The following is an 18,103-nucleotide window of genomic DNA, read 5'->3' on the forward strand; positions in this document are numbered from 1 at the left end:
CTCCTACAAGTACAAGCTCAGCTGGAGCAACAGATACGCTTCATCTCAAGGGATGTTGTTGCTGGTTTTTGTACAACATTTAGCCTAAGGCTAAAGCTCTGTAAACTTCTCCCTGCTTTGGGATTCTCTTTTTCAGCACACATCGATCCTACAGCAAACACGGTTAAATCATTACAGGATTGAGAGCAGTGGATTGACCATCATCATCATGCTGCATAGGCACACAATTTTTCATCAGTTCGTCCTTGAAGCTTTAAAGACTGTAATTTCTGTTCATTTAGAATTGACTATATAATAATCTTATGATATCATGGCCTGCAGAACAGCATATGTTTCTGCAAGAGCCCTGTTTTTTTCAAGCTAAATTCATTCTGTCTGACAACCTCCTCTTTTCCATCTAATTATGACTCCACAGGCAGCAGAAATATTAGCTGGTAAAACAAAAAGATGTGTGGCAGATGGAAAAAACAGGTGTCAAATACATGCATCGAGTCTTAGGCAAATCTCAGAGCTTTAACAATTGATATACATTGAGGTTTGTTTTTTCAGTTTATTCTCAACTGGCAGATCCAGTGCTTTGTTCAGGTGCAGTCACATGTTGTTCATAATAGTCTTAACTGCCAGTTTTGAGCCATTTCTCACTTGAAATTGCACCATTTACAAGGACTCCAACAAGCAGAAGGATCAACATTGACTTTATAAAAGACAGAGCTGTCCATCAGGAATGCTCTTACATTCTCTTAACTCCTCCCCACAACGCTGACCTACTCTGTCAGCTCCTTTAAATCGAGACAGAAAGGGCCAAGTCTTGGATGACTAGATACTGTGAAATGTAACATGCCTTCTCGTGAATGCTTGTTGCTGAGAGAGAATCCCTGTCTCACCTTTAGCTGTCAGCGTTTCTGCCACCCCAGTGCTCAGGGAAGAGGTGGCACCCAGGGTCTCATGTTCAACAAGCCCCCCGATCGTTCAGGTCTGGCTGAGGCTACAGTGGGGGGAAATGCAAGCAAGATCTAGCGCTTTGAAAAAAATAAAGGAGGAGGGACACCCACCAGCAGACAGTAATGAGGGGTCGTGGAGGAGTTTGCAGAACGGCCCCAACACGGAGCCTTGGGGGGCGCCAGCGCGTTTAAATATTGAAACAGAGCACCAGCCCCTGTCTCATTACCGGTGTAATGAGGCTGGTTATGGAGGAGGAAAGCCCCTGCTGCCAAAAAGCAGCTGCCAGTTTTACAAGTTTACGTCACACATTCAGTGAGATGACTCCTGATAGGAACTTTGTTCAGTTCTGTTAAACATGTGCCATGAGATTAATATTTTTGGCAGTATGTGTGACAGGCCAGTTGATTTTTAATGTTCTGCCTGTGTTGAGACAGTGGCACGATATAATTTGGCAGGTGCAGATACTGTTATTTATTTTTAAGGCTGCATTAACATATTTTTGATTGATTGATTGTTGTTGAGCATTTTTTGTGCGACCACAGAGCAGAAGAATTCCACAGCACAGCAGACTGCCCTGACATATTATCACTTTATAAAGTTGTTATTGCTTAAATGTTTGTTTAAATGTTCTAGCAATATTGGAGCAAAATATTCATTCTGAGTCATGTTAGTGGCCACCTGATGGAAATATGTATAATGTTCACTCTCGTTTTACTTCTGGTTTGATTTCAACCAACCCCGGTGGAAAATCCCTGTGCCTTTGGTTGCTATGTGTATTACGTCTCTGGCTAGTTGTCAACTTCGCTGTTTGGTGCTTTGGAGCACATATGATACATTCAGATTAGTGATAATTCACTGTGAGCAACCCCTTTCACATTAAATTCAATGAGTCATTCAATTCATTTGTAATATAGAAAATATTGGTGATTGGAGCTTTAACTTTGGAAAACAAAAATGTACCTCACCCTGGCCTCTATTAAAAAGTATGACACAGAAATACTGAGCAATAGTGCACAGTGCATAGTCACTGATTGTTACAAGGTTATGTGAGCTTGACTTAATTTGACTTAATTTAATCGGTGAAAGGAAATTTATTTTGCATCACTTGGCATTTAGGACATACACAGCAGGGACCAAGGCAATAACTATTTTAATGCAGCAACATGAAAACTATATTGACAGCTGTGGTTATTGACAGCGCAGGGATAGTTAGATAGAGGCACAATCAAGCCATTAAAAAGGTCAGAGTAAGCCTATCAACACTATACACAAATCTGTGTTGTGAAACATCGTAGACCAGTGATATTCAGACATGCACAGAAAGCAAAAGGGTGAAAATAAAGAAAGTGTTCCTAAAATGATCTGCTGTATAAAGCACACACAGTAAAATAAACTAAGTGGTGCACACCATGTATGTTTGAAACTAGAAGATCACCCTTTTCATTTTCCAGGGCCTGTCCACTGCCTACTATCTAATGAGAAGAACTGCCTTAAAATAAACTTTATCTAAAAAAAAGAAGATGCAGTTTGACTTGACTTCACATGCTCAGTGTGGGTGGATTACTTGTGTTTTTTAAATTGAAACAGCAATCTTTTTTTTCCAGTGTAGGTTTTAGACATATCTCATATGACCTGCTTGCTCTGCTGCCTTTCACTGGGATAGATATGACATCTCAGTGACGTTCCCAGATAAATCACTTTTTATAACAGTAGAAATGTTTTCTGTTGTGGCTTTTCATTTTAAAAAAAGACAGATGCCCTTCAGTGCTACACTCCACAACAGGGGTGAACAATGTGTCTTGTAGTTGTCAAGAGAAATGACAGCGAGATAATTGGGAGGGCACTCCCGTTTCATTTAAACTGAGACAAATAGGCTTCCAAAGAGAAGTGTGCTTTGAGAAAGTAAAGCTTTGTTTTGTGCAGGTTATCATGCAGGGTTCGGAGTGAAGTAATGAAGAGCAGTATTAACGGACTGAGCATTAAAAACAAACGCTCATTCATTGCAGTTCATGAATATGCATGGTACTAATTCAAATAACCTTAGGCGACTGTTCCGACTAATGAATATTTAAAACAGCTTGGTCACAGAGATTTGAGCACTGCATTACAGCTGACTCTCTGGGATCATCATGTACAAGGGTAAACAATTAGGAATGGCAAAAACAGATTTCACTGGTGATCAAAACACATCTGGAAAACAATATCTCATGTTGTCACATTAGTTACGGGCCATTGGAGCTCCAAAGGAGAACGTGATGACATGCAAGAGGACGACAATGTGAAGAGTTGGCTATAATCATAACTAATAGTTGATTAATCAATGAGTCAATCGACAGAATTGACAACAATTTTGAAAAATCACTTTTCAAGTGAAAAAGCAAAAAAAATCTCTGGTTCCTGAAATGAAAGACTGCTGATTTTCTTTGTTTGTATATGATTGCAAATTGACCTGTTGGTTGGACAAAACAACCAATTTGCAATTGGCACTGGCATTCATCACTATGTTCTGACATTTTGAAGACCAGATTATTAAATGATTATTGAAAAAAAACTAATCTACAGTTTCATCAACAAAGAAATGTATCTTAAATTGCAGCCCTAATCAAATTTGGTAATGAAAATAGCCATTTGTTTGTTTGTTCTGACCTCAAAGCTTTCGAGCTGGCTCAGTCAGGAAGGGTGGAAGAGCGGGAAAGGAAAAGCAGCCTCAGCACAGTGCCTAACAGAGCGGCACTCACACTCGGAGGGACCCGGGGGTGACTAAACATGTTTACATTTACCACGCTGGTGTTGAAAAAGCCCTGCACCCTTACACGCTGAAAAAAGGAGAATCCTGTACTGCCCACTTAAAAGGGGGCCTCGGCTGCTTCCTTTGAGGGATCAGCGTGGTGACTCGTCCTCCTCACCACCACCGCAACGCTAATTAGGCCCACCACAAAGCCAGCCTGTGGGGATAATGTCGCATTATTAGAGTCATTTGTTTCAATTAACCGCTCTGTGATTCTACAATAGCACAGCGCAGCCCAGTGCAAAGAAGCCATTACTCTCGCACAAGGAACCACTGAGGTTTGGGACAAGAGTGTTTGTAAGAGGGTTACGGATACCTGCTCCTGCCAGCGGTGGTGCTGCCAGGCTCCACATACTGCCCAGTTGTTGCAGCACTGAGGGAAAGCAAAAAAAGTCCTTATTCACTGCACATCTTGTAGAGCTTTTAAAGACTGGCTTGGCTTGTTCTTGTGCATTTCACTCTGATTGAAGATTAGTGAATGGGATTGTTGACTTGAGCTTGGACCACTGAGAACTATAGGCTGTTCTTGTTCCCTTTGACATGCTGAGACCATTGTGGTTGACTGAATTACTATTCTGCTACTGTATATTTGATGCTGCTCTTGTCATTTTTAGGCTGCAATCAGGTTACTTTGTGAGCTTTGTGCACAAGACTTTCGCTTTTTCTCTTCAGCTCATGTCTTACTCTTATGCTTGCCTTAAATGTGAGGAGTTTTGTGTATTTTTACATTAACAGACAATGAAAACCAATTGCTTTGACAACTATCCCCCACAGCCCCGTCCCCTTACTAGTGACTAGTGACATGACAATTAGTCTTGTGCCTTTATGGCCACCAACAAGCAACCCTTGATAATAGCTGTTTGTACTTGTTTGTGCACTTGCATGCTGCCTACTGTTGGTCACAGCTGGAGGCTGAAAGAGCCTACTGGTTGCAGGTTGCATAAGACATGAGTGTGAGAGAGATTATGACTGTGAATTGTTGCCTGATGTAAGAGGAATAACTTCAAAAAATGTGTTTGTATAAATGGCTTTGGTGTCAGTTCACTTTTTCCTGATCATTTGCATGTTGTTTTTGAGCTGTGCAGTAAACTACCTCAATGTTTTTGGACACTTAACAGCTCTAGTACAAAGACGCTTATCAACTTCAAATGCTCCTGAATACAATATTTCAGAGCACTTTTAAGGTCCTTTCAACACTAGATAATGGAAACTTCGATTGTTACCAAGAGGTTGCTGCCCTGTGATGCCTCTGTTGCCAGGCTCTCTCATTGGCTTTCTCCCCCCGCTGCGCAGATGTTTACAAAGAGACATCACCAGTTCACATTAAAGGGTTCAAGTTGTCCCCTCGGGCTGTTGCTATGGAAATAACCCTGCTATGGTCGCTCATTCATGTTTGATTAATTGTTTTTTCCTTTCTATGCTGTTGCCTCTACAAAGACCTCATCATGGGAACGCACAATAGGAAAAGATGAATATGTCCAAATCTGTTTTATTCTCTCTTCCTGCTTTGTGGATATTTTGTGGATGTTCTATGGAGATAAAAGTCTTAGGAATTGTATTAGTGTTGTATTAATGTTGATAAAGCCTTGCCTGTGAAGCCTTACAATGATAAAGACTATTTTATTTCGTTTCCCAGACTTACCTGGACTGAAGATAAGCATTTTGCCCCCCCCTCTTAAATTGCACTGTGCTGAGCTACAGCAACCCACTGGGGCCAATTAGGATGCCAGCAGAGCCAGGAAGTGCAGAGCAGATGCTTTTGCCACTATTTATTAAAATCCAATCTGCGGGGGCCCCTCCAACAGCTCGTTAAAGTACCGTTAATCTAATTAGCTCTCACTTGCCACTGTTTTCACCACATTACCAAATACAAGGGCCTCGACTTTGCAATTTAGGCTGATTAAGTAGGTCCAGTGCTGTTAGGCAGAGCTTGTAGGGAGGAGCTCCTCAGAGCTGTCAGTCATTTCCCAGAGTCAGATAAATCATGCGGCTTAGTTCAGCAATGGCTTTGGGCTCGAGTTTGAATTAAAATATCTGCAATAGGAATATTGGTTAAAATCAAATCCACATTGCCAGCTCAGTAGTGCAAGTCTGCATGTCTGCAAACACTAATGAAATACTCCACATCATAAAGACCTTGTATATTTGTAATGGCATGGTATCAGAACTGGATACAAATTCCATAATGGGTTCTTTATGGATCAGTTCTATGCAATTCCCACTGATGTCCTTTCATGTCTTTTAGATCACAGCCATGAATCGGCACTTCCGGTTCATTATTGTTTGGGCCGGGCTGTATTTTTATTTGATGAGAGCTGCTCTCTGGACAAGTGCCTGGTTCTACTCAGAGATCTGTGCGGCGGCTTTGACATGCAGTCCTACTCATTGCTTACAGATGGGCAGTCTGACATGGAGCTGTAATCGCTTCCAGATGAGGAGGGCACAGTATATACTTTAAGACATATTTTAATTCGTCAACGAAATGGATGATGGGAATACATGAAGACAGGACTAACACAGGGATGATTGTAAAATAATTGACAGGAAGGATAAGAAATAAAGAATTTATAGGAACTTGTAGTTTAAGTTGACTATCGCACGTTTAGTATTAAAACAGGATGTAAGAATTTTAACAAGCATCTTGTATTTTGATTTCTATTCATGGCATCTAGAGGCAGTCTGAGTTTGGATTCATTCAGATCTCAAACAGCTTTGTTTACATTCTCATCTTGCCTGCCAACATTTTTTAAGGCCGCAATCTTGACAGCATTAGTCACAGGGGCACTTTGAAATGCAAGGTGAAACCAATATCTAAATAAATGCATGTAATAAAAACCAAAATGTAAGCCCATATGATCCCGTACCCTAATTATGGAAACTTAACAAAGACTTGCTTACTCTTTCTCAAAACCTACTCCAGCATGTATTCTCATCAGATCATTCAGCCAGGTAGAGAATCATAACCATAAGTGATTTTAAAAACACGATGTTGTCTGGAAAAACAGTCTGCATAGTATTCATCATTCATCATACGTTTCTGCCTGCATCCTTACAAGCTGCACATAACAACTGGATGGATGATTCAGTTGACAAACATGCTTTTACATTTTTAAACCAGCTGACTTTGTAGCCACTCATGAAAGACGTGAGCCACAATCACTTTTTGTTCTGATATTTTTGTTGCACTATACAACCTACAGAAGCCTGCTTTTTCCTTAAGGCTGCAAGTTACAGCTGGTGGTGAAAATTGTAGAAAAATTATATATGGCATCTTGAAATTACATTATTCTCACTGCTGCTTCTCTAACCATGGCCATTTATCTATTTATAAACCCACAAAGGCTTAGAGTCTGTAACAGCTGCACTAAGCTCCAGTATGCTGGTGTGGAGAGGTTCGTGCTTGTACTGTTGAAGAGATCTAGTCCACTGTTCCACATGTACTTTTTTTTTTACAATTATCATTATTTCTTTGGTCAGCGACTTTAAAATATATTTTAAAAAATATATATTAGTATACAGTAGCTTTAACCAACTGAGCATTATGTGCCATGTTTAGTTTGAGCTCTACATCCTTTCACCTGGGTTGGTGTTACTTTTTGTTGAGATCCATTTACATTGAGACTAATGTTGATGTTAATGAATATTTTTATATAAACGATGGATCACATTCACACTTGTATGTGAAACTGGTCGCATGTAGTGACAAACCCATCGAGTGCCATCACCAGACTTTGGTTCCACTTAGCTCTGTAGAGCTTGATAGCATCTTTCCATCATTGTTTTTGTTTTTTTATCCATAACTTTACTGTTTTGGTTTACTCTCGTCAGCATCATTTTTGTTTGCAGGAAGCACCTTAAGCTAAAAAGCTGTAAAAGCCCGCAGCACACTACCTGCTCAGCACCAAACAACAGCAGAGCCAATGTTGGTGACGGGTGAACATAATGGAGCATTGAGCAGCTAGAGAGACAGATATTTCCCTTTAGTATTTGCTGAAGAGCACAACAGATCCAAGTGATTAAATATTGGACTTAAATTCATCACATGGACGGAAACAGTGGTAAAAAAAAAATCAGTAAATGGAGGTTTAAGAATGATGCATGCTTGCTCTATATATTACACTGAAGGCTTTTGCTGCTACAGCTCTACTTGGTCTGGTATTTTAGCTTATGGTGGCTAATATTAGCTGATAATCCGGGCATATTTTAATGGATCATTATCAGCTAAAATAAAGCCGATCAAGTCCGCTCTTAAGATAACAGTTACTACATACTGAGAAAACAATGCTAAATGTGGTCTCGTTATTGAAGTATCCTAGATAAAAACCACTTTTATTGGCTTTTTTCTGAGTCCTTGATCAAAGATTGTTTCACATCATCAATCAAAGAGTGGTACCCTTTGATTGATGCTGAAGTGCTGTTTTAAAAAAGCCCCCTCTGTATCACCGTCAGCGGCAGAGTAGCACTTGTACTTGGTCTCATTCTTCAAGACAGTGTACATGCACACATTCGATTCCTGTAAAAACTAGCATGTAGAAATGGCCTTATCATGTACTCCTGTGTTGATGCTTGCACACTAACCCTGTATCACAAACTGTAGAACACAGTGCTGTGTGTATTTCCCCCATTATACAGTTGTTTGGCTTGAAATCCATGGAAGTGCTATACACTTTGGAAGTGGATGGTATTCAGATTTGATTTAGTGTTGTGCTCAGTATCTGCATCATGCTTTGATGTAATGACCATCACTGTAAAGAGAAAGTGTATCAGTGCATCACCTCTGAGTAGTTCCTGTTTGTTTTTATGGCCTTTTGAAATCGATACACCATGCAGCACTCTCCACTTTGCTGCTCAGTGCATATGATGATGATGATGATGATGCATATATTCAGGAGACTGTGATTGGACAAACACTTTTATACTCTCCCATACAATTACCTCGTTTTATTGTCTAATTTTCATGTATTTTAAACTCTGTCGGTCTCTGCATCTGCGCCCGTCCTTCTTTTTGTTATCAACCCTCTTCTCTCTACATCACTCCACTTCCCCTCCTCCTTTTATCTGCTCTGTCTACATCAACTCTTTTTCTTTTGCATCTCACACTCTCCACCCCTCTCTCACTCTCCCTCACTTCCTCATTCTTCCTCCTTCTCTCTATCTCTTTCTGTCTCTGCTGTTTTGATAGTGACGCAGTTATCAGGCTGTCAATTCTAATCTTGTCTTGCCAGTGCAGTGCTGTCCATTCAGAATTACAGCTACCCCCTCCTCCCTATCTCTCTCCCCATATCCACAACCCCTTCAATCCCTTTCCCCTCCCCCTCTCTCTCTCTCTCTCTCTCTCTCTCTCTCTCTCTCTCTCTCTCTCTCAGACAACAGAAACGCTGATGGGATGAGCAAGCTAAGGCTGACACTATAGTTCACTCTTTAGTAAACTAGAAAGCTGTGTACAACATATATTTAGACTCTACTGCTCTGTACAGGACATGGTGGTCTCACCTAGCAACAGCCATTTGCTGTTTTTGGCCATCTCTACATTGTGGTCTTTAAAATATAGCTAAGTGAAAATGCTTTTTATTTTCAACATCAGTGTCGATCTGCTCTGTAAAGTGAGGCAGTGTCCAAAAAGGAGAGAATTATATATCTTCTGGCCTCATGGCTAAGGCAGGGTATTGAACCTCAATACTTTCTCTGTACAGACCAAAATGTGTACATAGCACTAAACATCGAAAACTGGCATCGACTATTTGCTCAGATTCACAGTTGTCTTTCCTTTATCTGTGATTAGGAAGTTGCTGGTTTGGATCTGAATGTTGCCAATTTTAGACATTTTACTCAGGCAAAGTTCCTGAATGGCTGCATAGATAACATTTGAGAACATTTTGGCTTTGTTAAATGTTTTGTTTTTGTTAAAAAACACATATTATATTTTTCATGGTATGGTATTGAAAAATTAAGACATTGTAATGACAATATATATTAAAATTATAATATATTGCCACAGTATTTACGTCTCTATAAGAACATGGTCTGTAAATTCTGAAGACTCATGTGACGCTCATGTGTATTGTAGTTGAAATAGTGATTATTAATCACGAAATTGAGCCTTTTCCTCAGTGACTTGGAAGCTGGTTACTGGTTGATTAGGACATCTTTGTACAGGGGATGGCTTCCCAAAATACAGGAAAGTCCTATAATAACTTCCAGTCTATTATTTAGGAGGGTATATATGTATTTTTCCTTTTACTGTGGATGTCTGGCCAGACACAATTATATCATGTCACATCGCGATATCTCCAGCACAACTACAGTGTTGTAAGACAGGAGATAAATGCGCAACAGTCTGAAATACGAATGGTAAACATCAGGATCCAGTGTCAGCACATCAGAATCAGAAGAGCTACTGTACAGCCTCACCATTTTGCATTAACACAGTCAACACAGGGAGAAATCCATCGAGAAGAGGACCAGATACCAATCTCTCCACTGACAGTATCAGAAAATAGACCAGAATGCAATGCAGCCACAAGATGTTGCGTTATGAATAAGGGATGTGACTGTATTTTTCTCAACTGACAACAACAGCTGTCATAATAATTACTGTTCTCCGCACCTGAATGAGAAAACCAAGGAAAATAAGCTTGATATTGTACAGTTGATACGTGGTTGATATTTGTTTATCCACTTCAATAATTTGTAAAGCCAGCAAGTAAAACCACTCTGATGAATGTGTTTGTGATTAAGGGAAAGAGGAAGACACAAAAGTAACGACTGGTTACAATATTTATACAGTATAATAATAGATATAATAACCAGTATCTGATATGAACTTTATTCTGGTAATCTCCACAGAACCACTGCAGTCATCCCCTCCTAGAAACAAACAAAAATAGCTATCATCGATCAACAAAAATCTGCCAAGGAGCTAAGAAAGAGACTTAACTAGCTTAAAAATCAGGTCGCTTGAGACTTGATGTAAGTAGTAAAGCTTTTTTTGTCTTTGTGTGACGAATGTGATAATTATTAGCCTTTCTTACTGTAGATAAATACATTTTGCAGTGAAGACTGTGCCTGTCTGCTTCTTGAAACATGTGCTAAAGCCTTAGTAGTTTCCTCTTAATAGATGTTTGGGAATTGCCAGACAATTCACTTATTAGCCCAAAAATAGACTGTATATCTTACATAGCAAAATCAAGAATAGTTATCTTGAAAACAAGTTTAATCTTCTAATGTAGATGTTTCTTGGTAAGATAAAATCATGCTAAAATACATTATGAGTTTTTTTTAATCAGCCTTTTTTTCAGAGAAGTTCACGCCCACTCATGGGTTTTTTTCTGAAGGTATTCTGGGAAATGTAGGAAGATGCTGATTAGACAAGTTGAGAGAAAATGAAAGCAAAAACAACGTGTCTAAGGGTGGACTTGTCCTCTCATGCTGTCACTGAAGGTAACGACATTATTCTGTAGTATAGTTTTGGTTTATTGTAGGCTTGTAGGCATGTTGAGACATCCCTTCATTCATTTTTCATCTGTATTCTTTTCAGTCTTTCATTGATATTTTATATTCCTCTGTCAGCCTCCTATACGTTCACAAACATGAGTCTTGTACAATAAGAGAAGGAAATAAAAAAATAAATAAAAGAATATGCCCCTTGTTCCCCCGGTTGATTGCATGTAGCTGCAAGCTGTTGAGTGTCATCACTCTTTCCTTTGTGTGAATACACGTGAATTTTCCTGGAGATTATTTAGCCTTCTTTTTTTTCTATTTTGTCATTCCATTAGCTCTACCTTCAGTTTATTCTATTTTCACTTCAAAGGCTCGGGTGGAACAGATGTCGTTTCAAATGCCTGTCTTCTGCCTCATTGCCTAAAAGTGAGGGATGATTATTTTTTAATGAAACCGGGTGTACTCACACACACACAAAAAAATTACCTGTAAGCTGTGAAATAGACAAGCAATACTTTCACATCACCCTGAATGAGAACATCCATTCATTTCCGCACACCACAAAAGCCATTTTGAAGTTTTTCTTTAGCTGCCAAATGTGCTCCTGGACCTTGAATTTTGATTAGTTAATTTCATGCTGTGTGGAATACAGTGTGTTGTTTGGCTGCAAATGCTTTTGCTGAAACAATGCGATTTTCAAAGGCAGTCATTTCTTGTTTTCCAATTGACAGTTAAAGGGGGAAACATGGCTGCTGCTTAATCCCGTGATAAGTATGCATTAGATGGATGTGAACGTCTTTAAATGTCCTCAAGTTGCTGTTTGATACTCGCGCAGGGACAAATCTTTTTCATGGTTTGTTCTCCCTCCTGCTGAGTTTTAACACTGAAACCCAGGATCAGTGGATCATGAAAGAGAACATTCAAAGCTGTTTAAAATTTCTAAAATGCAACCTGATGAAATAGAAACTTGGCCTCAGAGATTGGCTCTCTTCGCCAAAAAAAAAAGAGTTCAGTCTCACTTCACTGAAAGCCCCTAACAACATTTGAGTAACTCTCCATAACCCCTCAACCGTAAATAGTGCACATAAATATCCTTCATTTGACATAATACCAATGTATATCATTATATATTCAGTATGTCATTATATCTTCTATTATATGGATGGAAATTGGATTGTTTTTTCCTGCCTTTATAGCAACCAAGAAATCAGGTTAACTGATGTTCCTCCGATACTAATGGCAACATCAAGCCGTCACTTCTTCCTCGCCATCCTCCCTCAGCTGCACCTCTTCTCTCTCTTTCTCTTTATCATTCTTTCTCTCTCTCTCTCTCTCTCTCTCTCGCTCTCTCTCTCTCTCTCTCTCTCTCTCTCTCCCTCCCTCCCGACTCCCTTTCCTCTCCCTCTTTCTCCTGTGCTTGATGTGTTCTCTCCTCAGCAAAGAAGGCAATTTCCATATAGAATCACAACCAGGATCAGGTGACCTGGATTTGACTCCCCGTCAAAGCCCTGCACGGAAAATGAAAATGTATTCATGTGTATTGGATCGAGTGCATCACACAGATGTGAGCCATTTTTGCCGCCTGAAAATGTAGTGAGATTGCAGTGTGTTATTGTTGACAAACCGGGTGCATCTTATGAAAAATATAGATTTAATCCTTTTTTTTTGTGGTTTCCCCAGAAAGTGGAATTGAATTATTTCTGATCTACATGAAAGAGAATAAAGATTGAAAGGAAACCAGAATATATCCATGAATCCAGCGATTTAACAGCTGATAAAGTCTTACCAACATGAAACCAAGTGGAACTGCTAACAATGAGGTTTTAATTAGCCCAGGACTCTGTCTCCTCATCCCATGTTTGGCCAGTTTCTCCTGAACCAACCCCTTCTACACCCCAGAGGCTAACCTGTCTCACTGACGTCCTGTTAGTCTTCATTCACCCATGTCCGTAAATTGATCTGTTTTCTCTTCTCAGAAGAAGCCACGTCTGCTCTTCGCAGAACTGCCCTCGTTCATTGAATGTTCTATTTAGTTATTTTATTTATGCTGAGCGTCATGTCCACAGTGGTTAATGATGGTTATTTAACCTTGAAAAAAATCTCATCTAGTCGATGCATCATTGAAGGACTCCTCAAGCTTCTTTCTGCAGTAGCTACAGCAAAAGAGTTACAGTATTTTCATCGACTGATTTATGACCAGCAACGTCTTCGTCTCTTTTTCTCTCTCTTCTCTCCATCCCTGTTTCTGCCCCCAGATAAGCAGTGAGAAGCGGGCCTCAGCAGAAATGATGAAGCCCAAACCCAAACCTCAAAAAAAGAAGAAGAAGAAGGACCCCAACGAGCCACAGAAACCTGTGTCAGCGTACGCGCTCTTCTTCAGAGACACCCAGGCTGCCATCAAGGGCCAAAACCCCAACGCCACCTTCGGGGACGTCTCCAAGATCGTGGCCTCCATGTGGGACAGCCTAGGAGAGGAACAAAAGCAGGTACAAAACATGTTGGTCTGGAATATTTGAAACAATAAAATGGATGTGGAAACAGGATTAGCTAAAGGAGAGACAGTTTTTTAGACCATAGCATTAACTGCACTGTCAACATATATGTTGTTGACTAGCAAAAAAAAGAACATGTCCGCAAATATGTATGTAAACTTTTGCATACATTTTCTATGCTTACACACATACATGCAAATACACTGATGCAAACACACATATATACAGTCACATGCATACATTCTGGTCCAACCAGTAGATGGCATGTGTGCTGCAGCAGGCGGGCAGCCTTTCTCTGCCATTATGTACTGTGTAATTACCAGAACATTGCTGTGAGATACAGCTCACCTTAATGAGCTAGTTCTTCTCTTTCTAAAGGTAATCCATCCGTTTATCCCCATTCCCTTGACTCTCATAAAAATGATTTTCTTTCTAAATTTAATTCTAGCAAAGCAAATGAAGGACGGGGTGGGGTAGTATACTGTGCAACAGCAGTCTGTAAAACAGTCTGAGACCAACAAAGTTGCACATTTTACAGGCAAGAATTGGTCAGTATGGGAAAAATGTACACACCTGGGGAGATTTCCAGAGTCTAGGACTGATTATGTTTTGCAGTGGGTAAATGGGCTCATACCCACAGACTAGTGCACCCCTGCAAAAGCAAACAATCAGATAACAATAAATATACAAACCCATAAACCCTCAAACGTCATGCAAAGGCGTCTTCTCTTAGTTTTTCTTAGTAGTGCAGTGTCCATCAAAACTAAAAAGGATTTTCCAAAAATATAGTGGAAAAAGTGAAAACCATCTTCTCTGCCAAAACAAGACTCCCACAAAGCTCCAGGCTCAGGTACGGTCCACACTTCCTGTGTCCCTCCAGCCTCCATAGCTGGTGCCTCCACACCATGCATCTTCATTGGCCCTCTGACAAGCAAGGATGTGTGAAGTTCTCATTTCCTCTCTCTTTATTTATATCTCTCGCCTGCTATTTTGATCCTGCCTAGAATACAGAATTAGTGATCCCCCCCCTCACTATCATCTTGTCCTTGGATTTAGCTGAAGGGCATCTCGGCTATCCAGGAAGAGTAGTCTGTTGTTTTTGTTGCTATTTAACGTCATCTCCAGCTCAGCAGTAACAGGTAGGAAATGCTAATGATGATGGAGTTAGAGGAGTTCATGATGATTTTGCAAAGAGAAACTAGAGTTGTTAGCTTCCTTTGCTTATTATCAATTGTCTTGGGACAAGGAAGGTTTACTATTAAGAAAGGACAGTGTGTAAAGACAGGGTTTAAGTATATGATGTGTATTTAAAAGCACTGTATTTTTCAAACTGTTTCTTTTTGGTGTGGGGCATCAGTTCTGTGGCACACAGAAATAGGACAGGGGAAACTACGGTGTGTCTGTAGTCAAGCATCGAAAACTGTCAAGTAACAAAAGATGGTATAATCAGATTTATAATTACTTATTCTTTGATCAGATATTTCTTGATTTTAATGACATTTCTGCCAGTTTTACACTATTTTATTCAGGGAAAAGTTCTTCATCACGGCTGCTTGTGATTTTGTAGAATCAACATATTTCTTTCAGTTTTCTTTGAGTTAGGTGTTAAATTAAATAGTTAAAATAATTTTTACCAGTGCTCAGAACAGCACAAGTGTAAAAACAAAAAAATACTCAATGTAATCTACAATGTAATGTACAATCTATAAATACTTTCCATAATAGACAATGAATAGATGATTTTGGCTATGGCCCTTATAGCTATAGCCCTATTTTCAGACACTACACAAACATTGCCCGCAAAATAATACCTGCGTTTAAAAACGCACATGAGAAAACACACATTCATATGCACTCACAAAGCCACATTCTTTATGCAAAAACACTGCACACAGCAGCAGCAGAGGTTTGTAACTATCACTGTAACAATATGGAAGGCAGTTTCAAACAAAACTCATACAAAGGCAGGGATTGTATCCTAATGTGCCAAATGACAACAACCATTCTGGTGTATCGCTAATGTCAGTATGCTGATAGGAGTGTTATTGTGGAGTTAAAAGGAGAGAGAGAGAGAGAGGTTCCAGTTCATTTCTCTAGGTGGATTGGAATGGAAATGATGTGTTGCTACAATAGAGGGAGACACATTGAGATGAGGGAGTTTTAGTGCCGTGATGAGGAAATAGAGGTGTTCTGTACCATTGGTTCTGATGGAAAGAGAAACATTAAGGATCTGTGTGTGTGTGTGTGTGTGTGTGTGTGTGTGTGTGTGTGTGTGTGTGTGTGTGTGTGTGTGTGTGTGTGTGTGCATGATGTGTTTAAGAAAGTGTGTGTGTGTATTGAAAGATAGATATGTGTGTCTGCACATTTATGAGCATGTCAACCTCTCCTCTTACCCAAAGCTTCTTGTTTTGATTTGTTGTTGGTTTTTTTTCTTCACAGGGGTACAAGAGGAAAACCGAGGCGGCTAAGAAAGAGTACCTGAAAGCCTTGGCCGCGTACCGAGCCAGTCTGGTTTCCAAGGTAACACTTATGACACACAGGCCCTGGCTTAGACTGTTGATGGATTGGATGGAAAATCCTTGCTAATGGGCTGGGCGGGGCTTCCTTAGGATAAGGTGGTGGTGGTGGTGGTGGTGGAATGGGTGGGGGCATCTGATGCAAAAACAGCAAGCCTTATTTGGAACAATACCTGATTTCCATAGGGTGCAGATGTTGGGGGTTGGGGATTGTAGTTGGTATGGTGATATAGTTGGGGGAGGGGTCAGCCAATCGGAGCGCACAAGCATATGGCCATAACATCTATTAGGGATGGAGGATGGAAAATGATTGAGCTCTCATGTGCTATACAAGATCTCAGACTGACGTCTGTTTTATATTTATGTTTAGAGAATACAAACCCTAAATTTATCCCTCACCAGCAGACACCTGTGTCATGCATTAGATCATCGATTTCCTCCATCTCATCATCTACAACCGGAAGTACTTCCAATTCAACGCAAGCAATCATAGACTTTGCTGCTGTTTCCACCTCTGACACTTTCCTGCTAATTCAGATCTATGACATCCCCTTCGCCCAGTGAATGATGGCGTCTTTGTATACAGCAGCATAGTAGCACGAGGCAAGGAGGAGGGCTGTGGATTGCATTGTTTAGTGCCGTCTTGTATTAACAACACACAATGTAGTGTGGGGAAGATTCCTTTTGTCATTCCATTTGTTCTGCAGGCAAACAGCCTCATTTCTCTGCCTGGGTTCCTGCATATATGTGTGAGTGTGAATGTGTGGGTGTGTGTGGGTGTGTATCCCTCTCCTTTTCCCATCTATCTGTCAAGGTGTCTATTGATCATTACCTCGGCCCCAGCTCTATTCATACAAATGGGCTCCATTACCTTCTAATCAACACTGATGGCTGGAGATGAGCAATCTGACAGCTCATCATAGGGGCCTGGAGAGGGTGGGGCTGGGTGGAGAGGGAGGTGGGGTACTTTGTGGGTGCTGCACCTGCTCAGAGTGATACTGTCCAAAATGAGAAAAGGTGAAGTTTGGGTGATTTTTGGTGTTTTGCCCTTTAAAGCACTGCATCCTTTCTCAACCCCATCAGTCAGTGTGTGAACTAGTGGAAAATAAATAGTGAAAGCTGTCAGGCCAAATATTAAATATATACTGTCTTATTACACAGCATCAATATGCTGGGAAAAGATTTGCTGTTAGAAGCTTTGAGTGTTAACTGTCCTGCGAAAACTGTATCGGACAGCAAGAAACAAGCAGCTCTTAAGTGAAGCAGAATTTAGGCACAATTGAGACTGAGGAGGCAGCGAGGAAAGTTTTGAAGGGAAATTCCAGTATTTGTCAACCTGGGTGATATTCTCAAATTTTTGCCAGTTATGACTTTTCATCAAGATAACTTTTTACCACTTCTGTTTTAGAGATTTAAGCAGTAGGCGTGCACGCTTTTAAAAAACCTACAGTAAATTTAACATAATCTTAAAGGAACAGCTGAGCATTTTAGGGGATACACTATCTTTGCGCTACTCATTCACTTATACATGAGAAGATCGATCCCTCTCACATCTGTCTGTTTATTATTGATCTGAAGCCAAGAGAGGGTTAGCTTAGCTTAGCATAAAAAAATGGAAATGAGGGCAAACAGCTAGCCCTGTCAGTGTTCAAATCTCTGCAAGAAAGCAAATAATCGCATTTCCCAAACTATTCTTTTAAAACCTTGTCTGTGAGTCCAACAAAATTTAAAGAATCCCTGCAACTGGTTTAGCAAACAATGTAGTGTAACAATACACTTCCTTTTAACTTGGCTGACGTACCTGTTTTATAATAAGACCAAGGTTGACAAATGACTGGATTTCCCTTTAAGACATAGGTCAGGGCTGAAGTTTTGCTTTAAGTGTAATGGATGCCACTATTAAAAAACAAGACAGCGGCTGTGTT

The 18,103-nt window shown here is 40.2% G+C and overlaps 1 protein-coding gene across 3 annotated transcripts in view; it reads left to right on the forward strand.

Annotated features, from left to right (window-relative positions):
* LOC127377321 (thymocyte selection-associated high mobility group box protein TOX) overlaps positions 1–18,103 on the forward strand; it is a 77,683-nt gene that overhangs the window by 55,728 nt on the left and 3,852 nt on the right. For all 3 annotated transcript variants that reach the window (XM_051425083.1, XM_051425084.1, XM_051425085.1), the window contains 2 exons: positions 13,426–13,656; positions 16,102–16,182. In XM_051425083.1, coding sequence (XP_051281043.1) covers positions 13,426–13,656; positions 16,102–16,182 — 312 coding nt within the window. The remainder of the gene's footprint in view (positions 1–13,425; positions 13,657–16,101; positions 16,183–18,103) is intronic.

The sequence above is a fragment of the Dicentrarchus labrax genome, unplaced genomic scaffold (genome assembly GCF_905237075.1).
Source record: "Dicentrarchus labrax unplaced genomic scaffold, dlabrax2021, whole genome shotgun sequence".
NCBI lineage: Eukaryota > Metazoa > Chordata > Actinopteri > Moronidae > Dicentrarchus > Dicentrarchus labrax.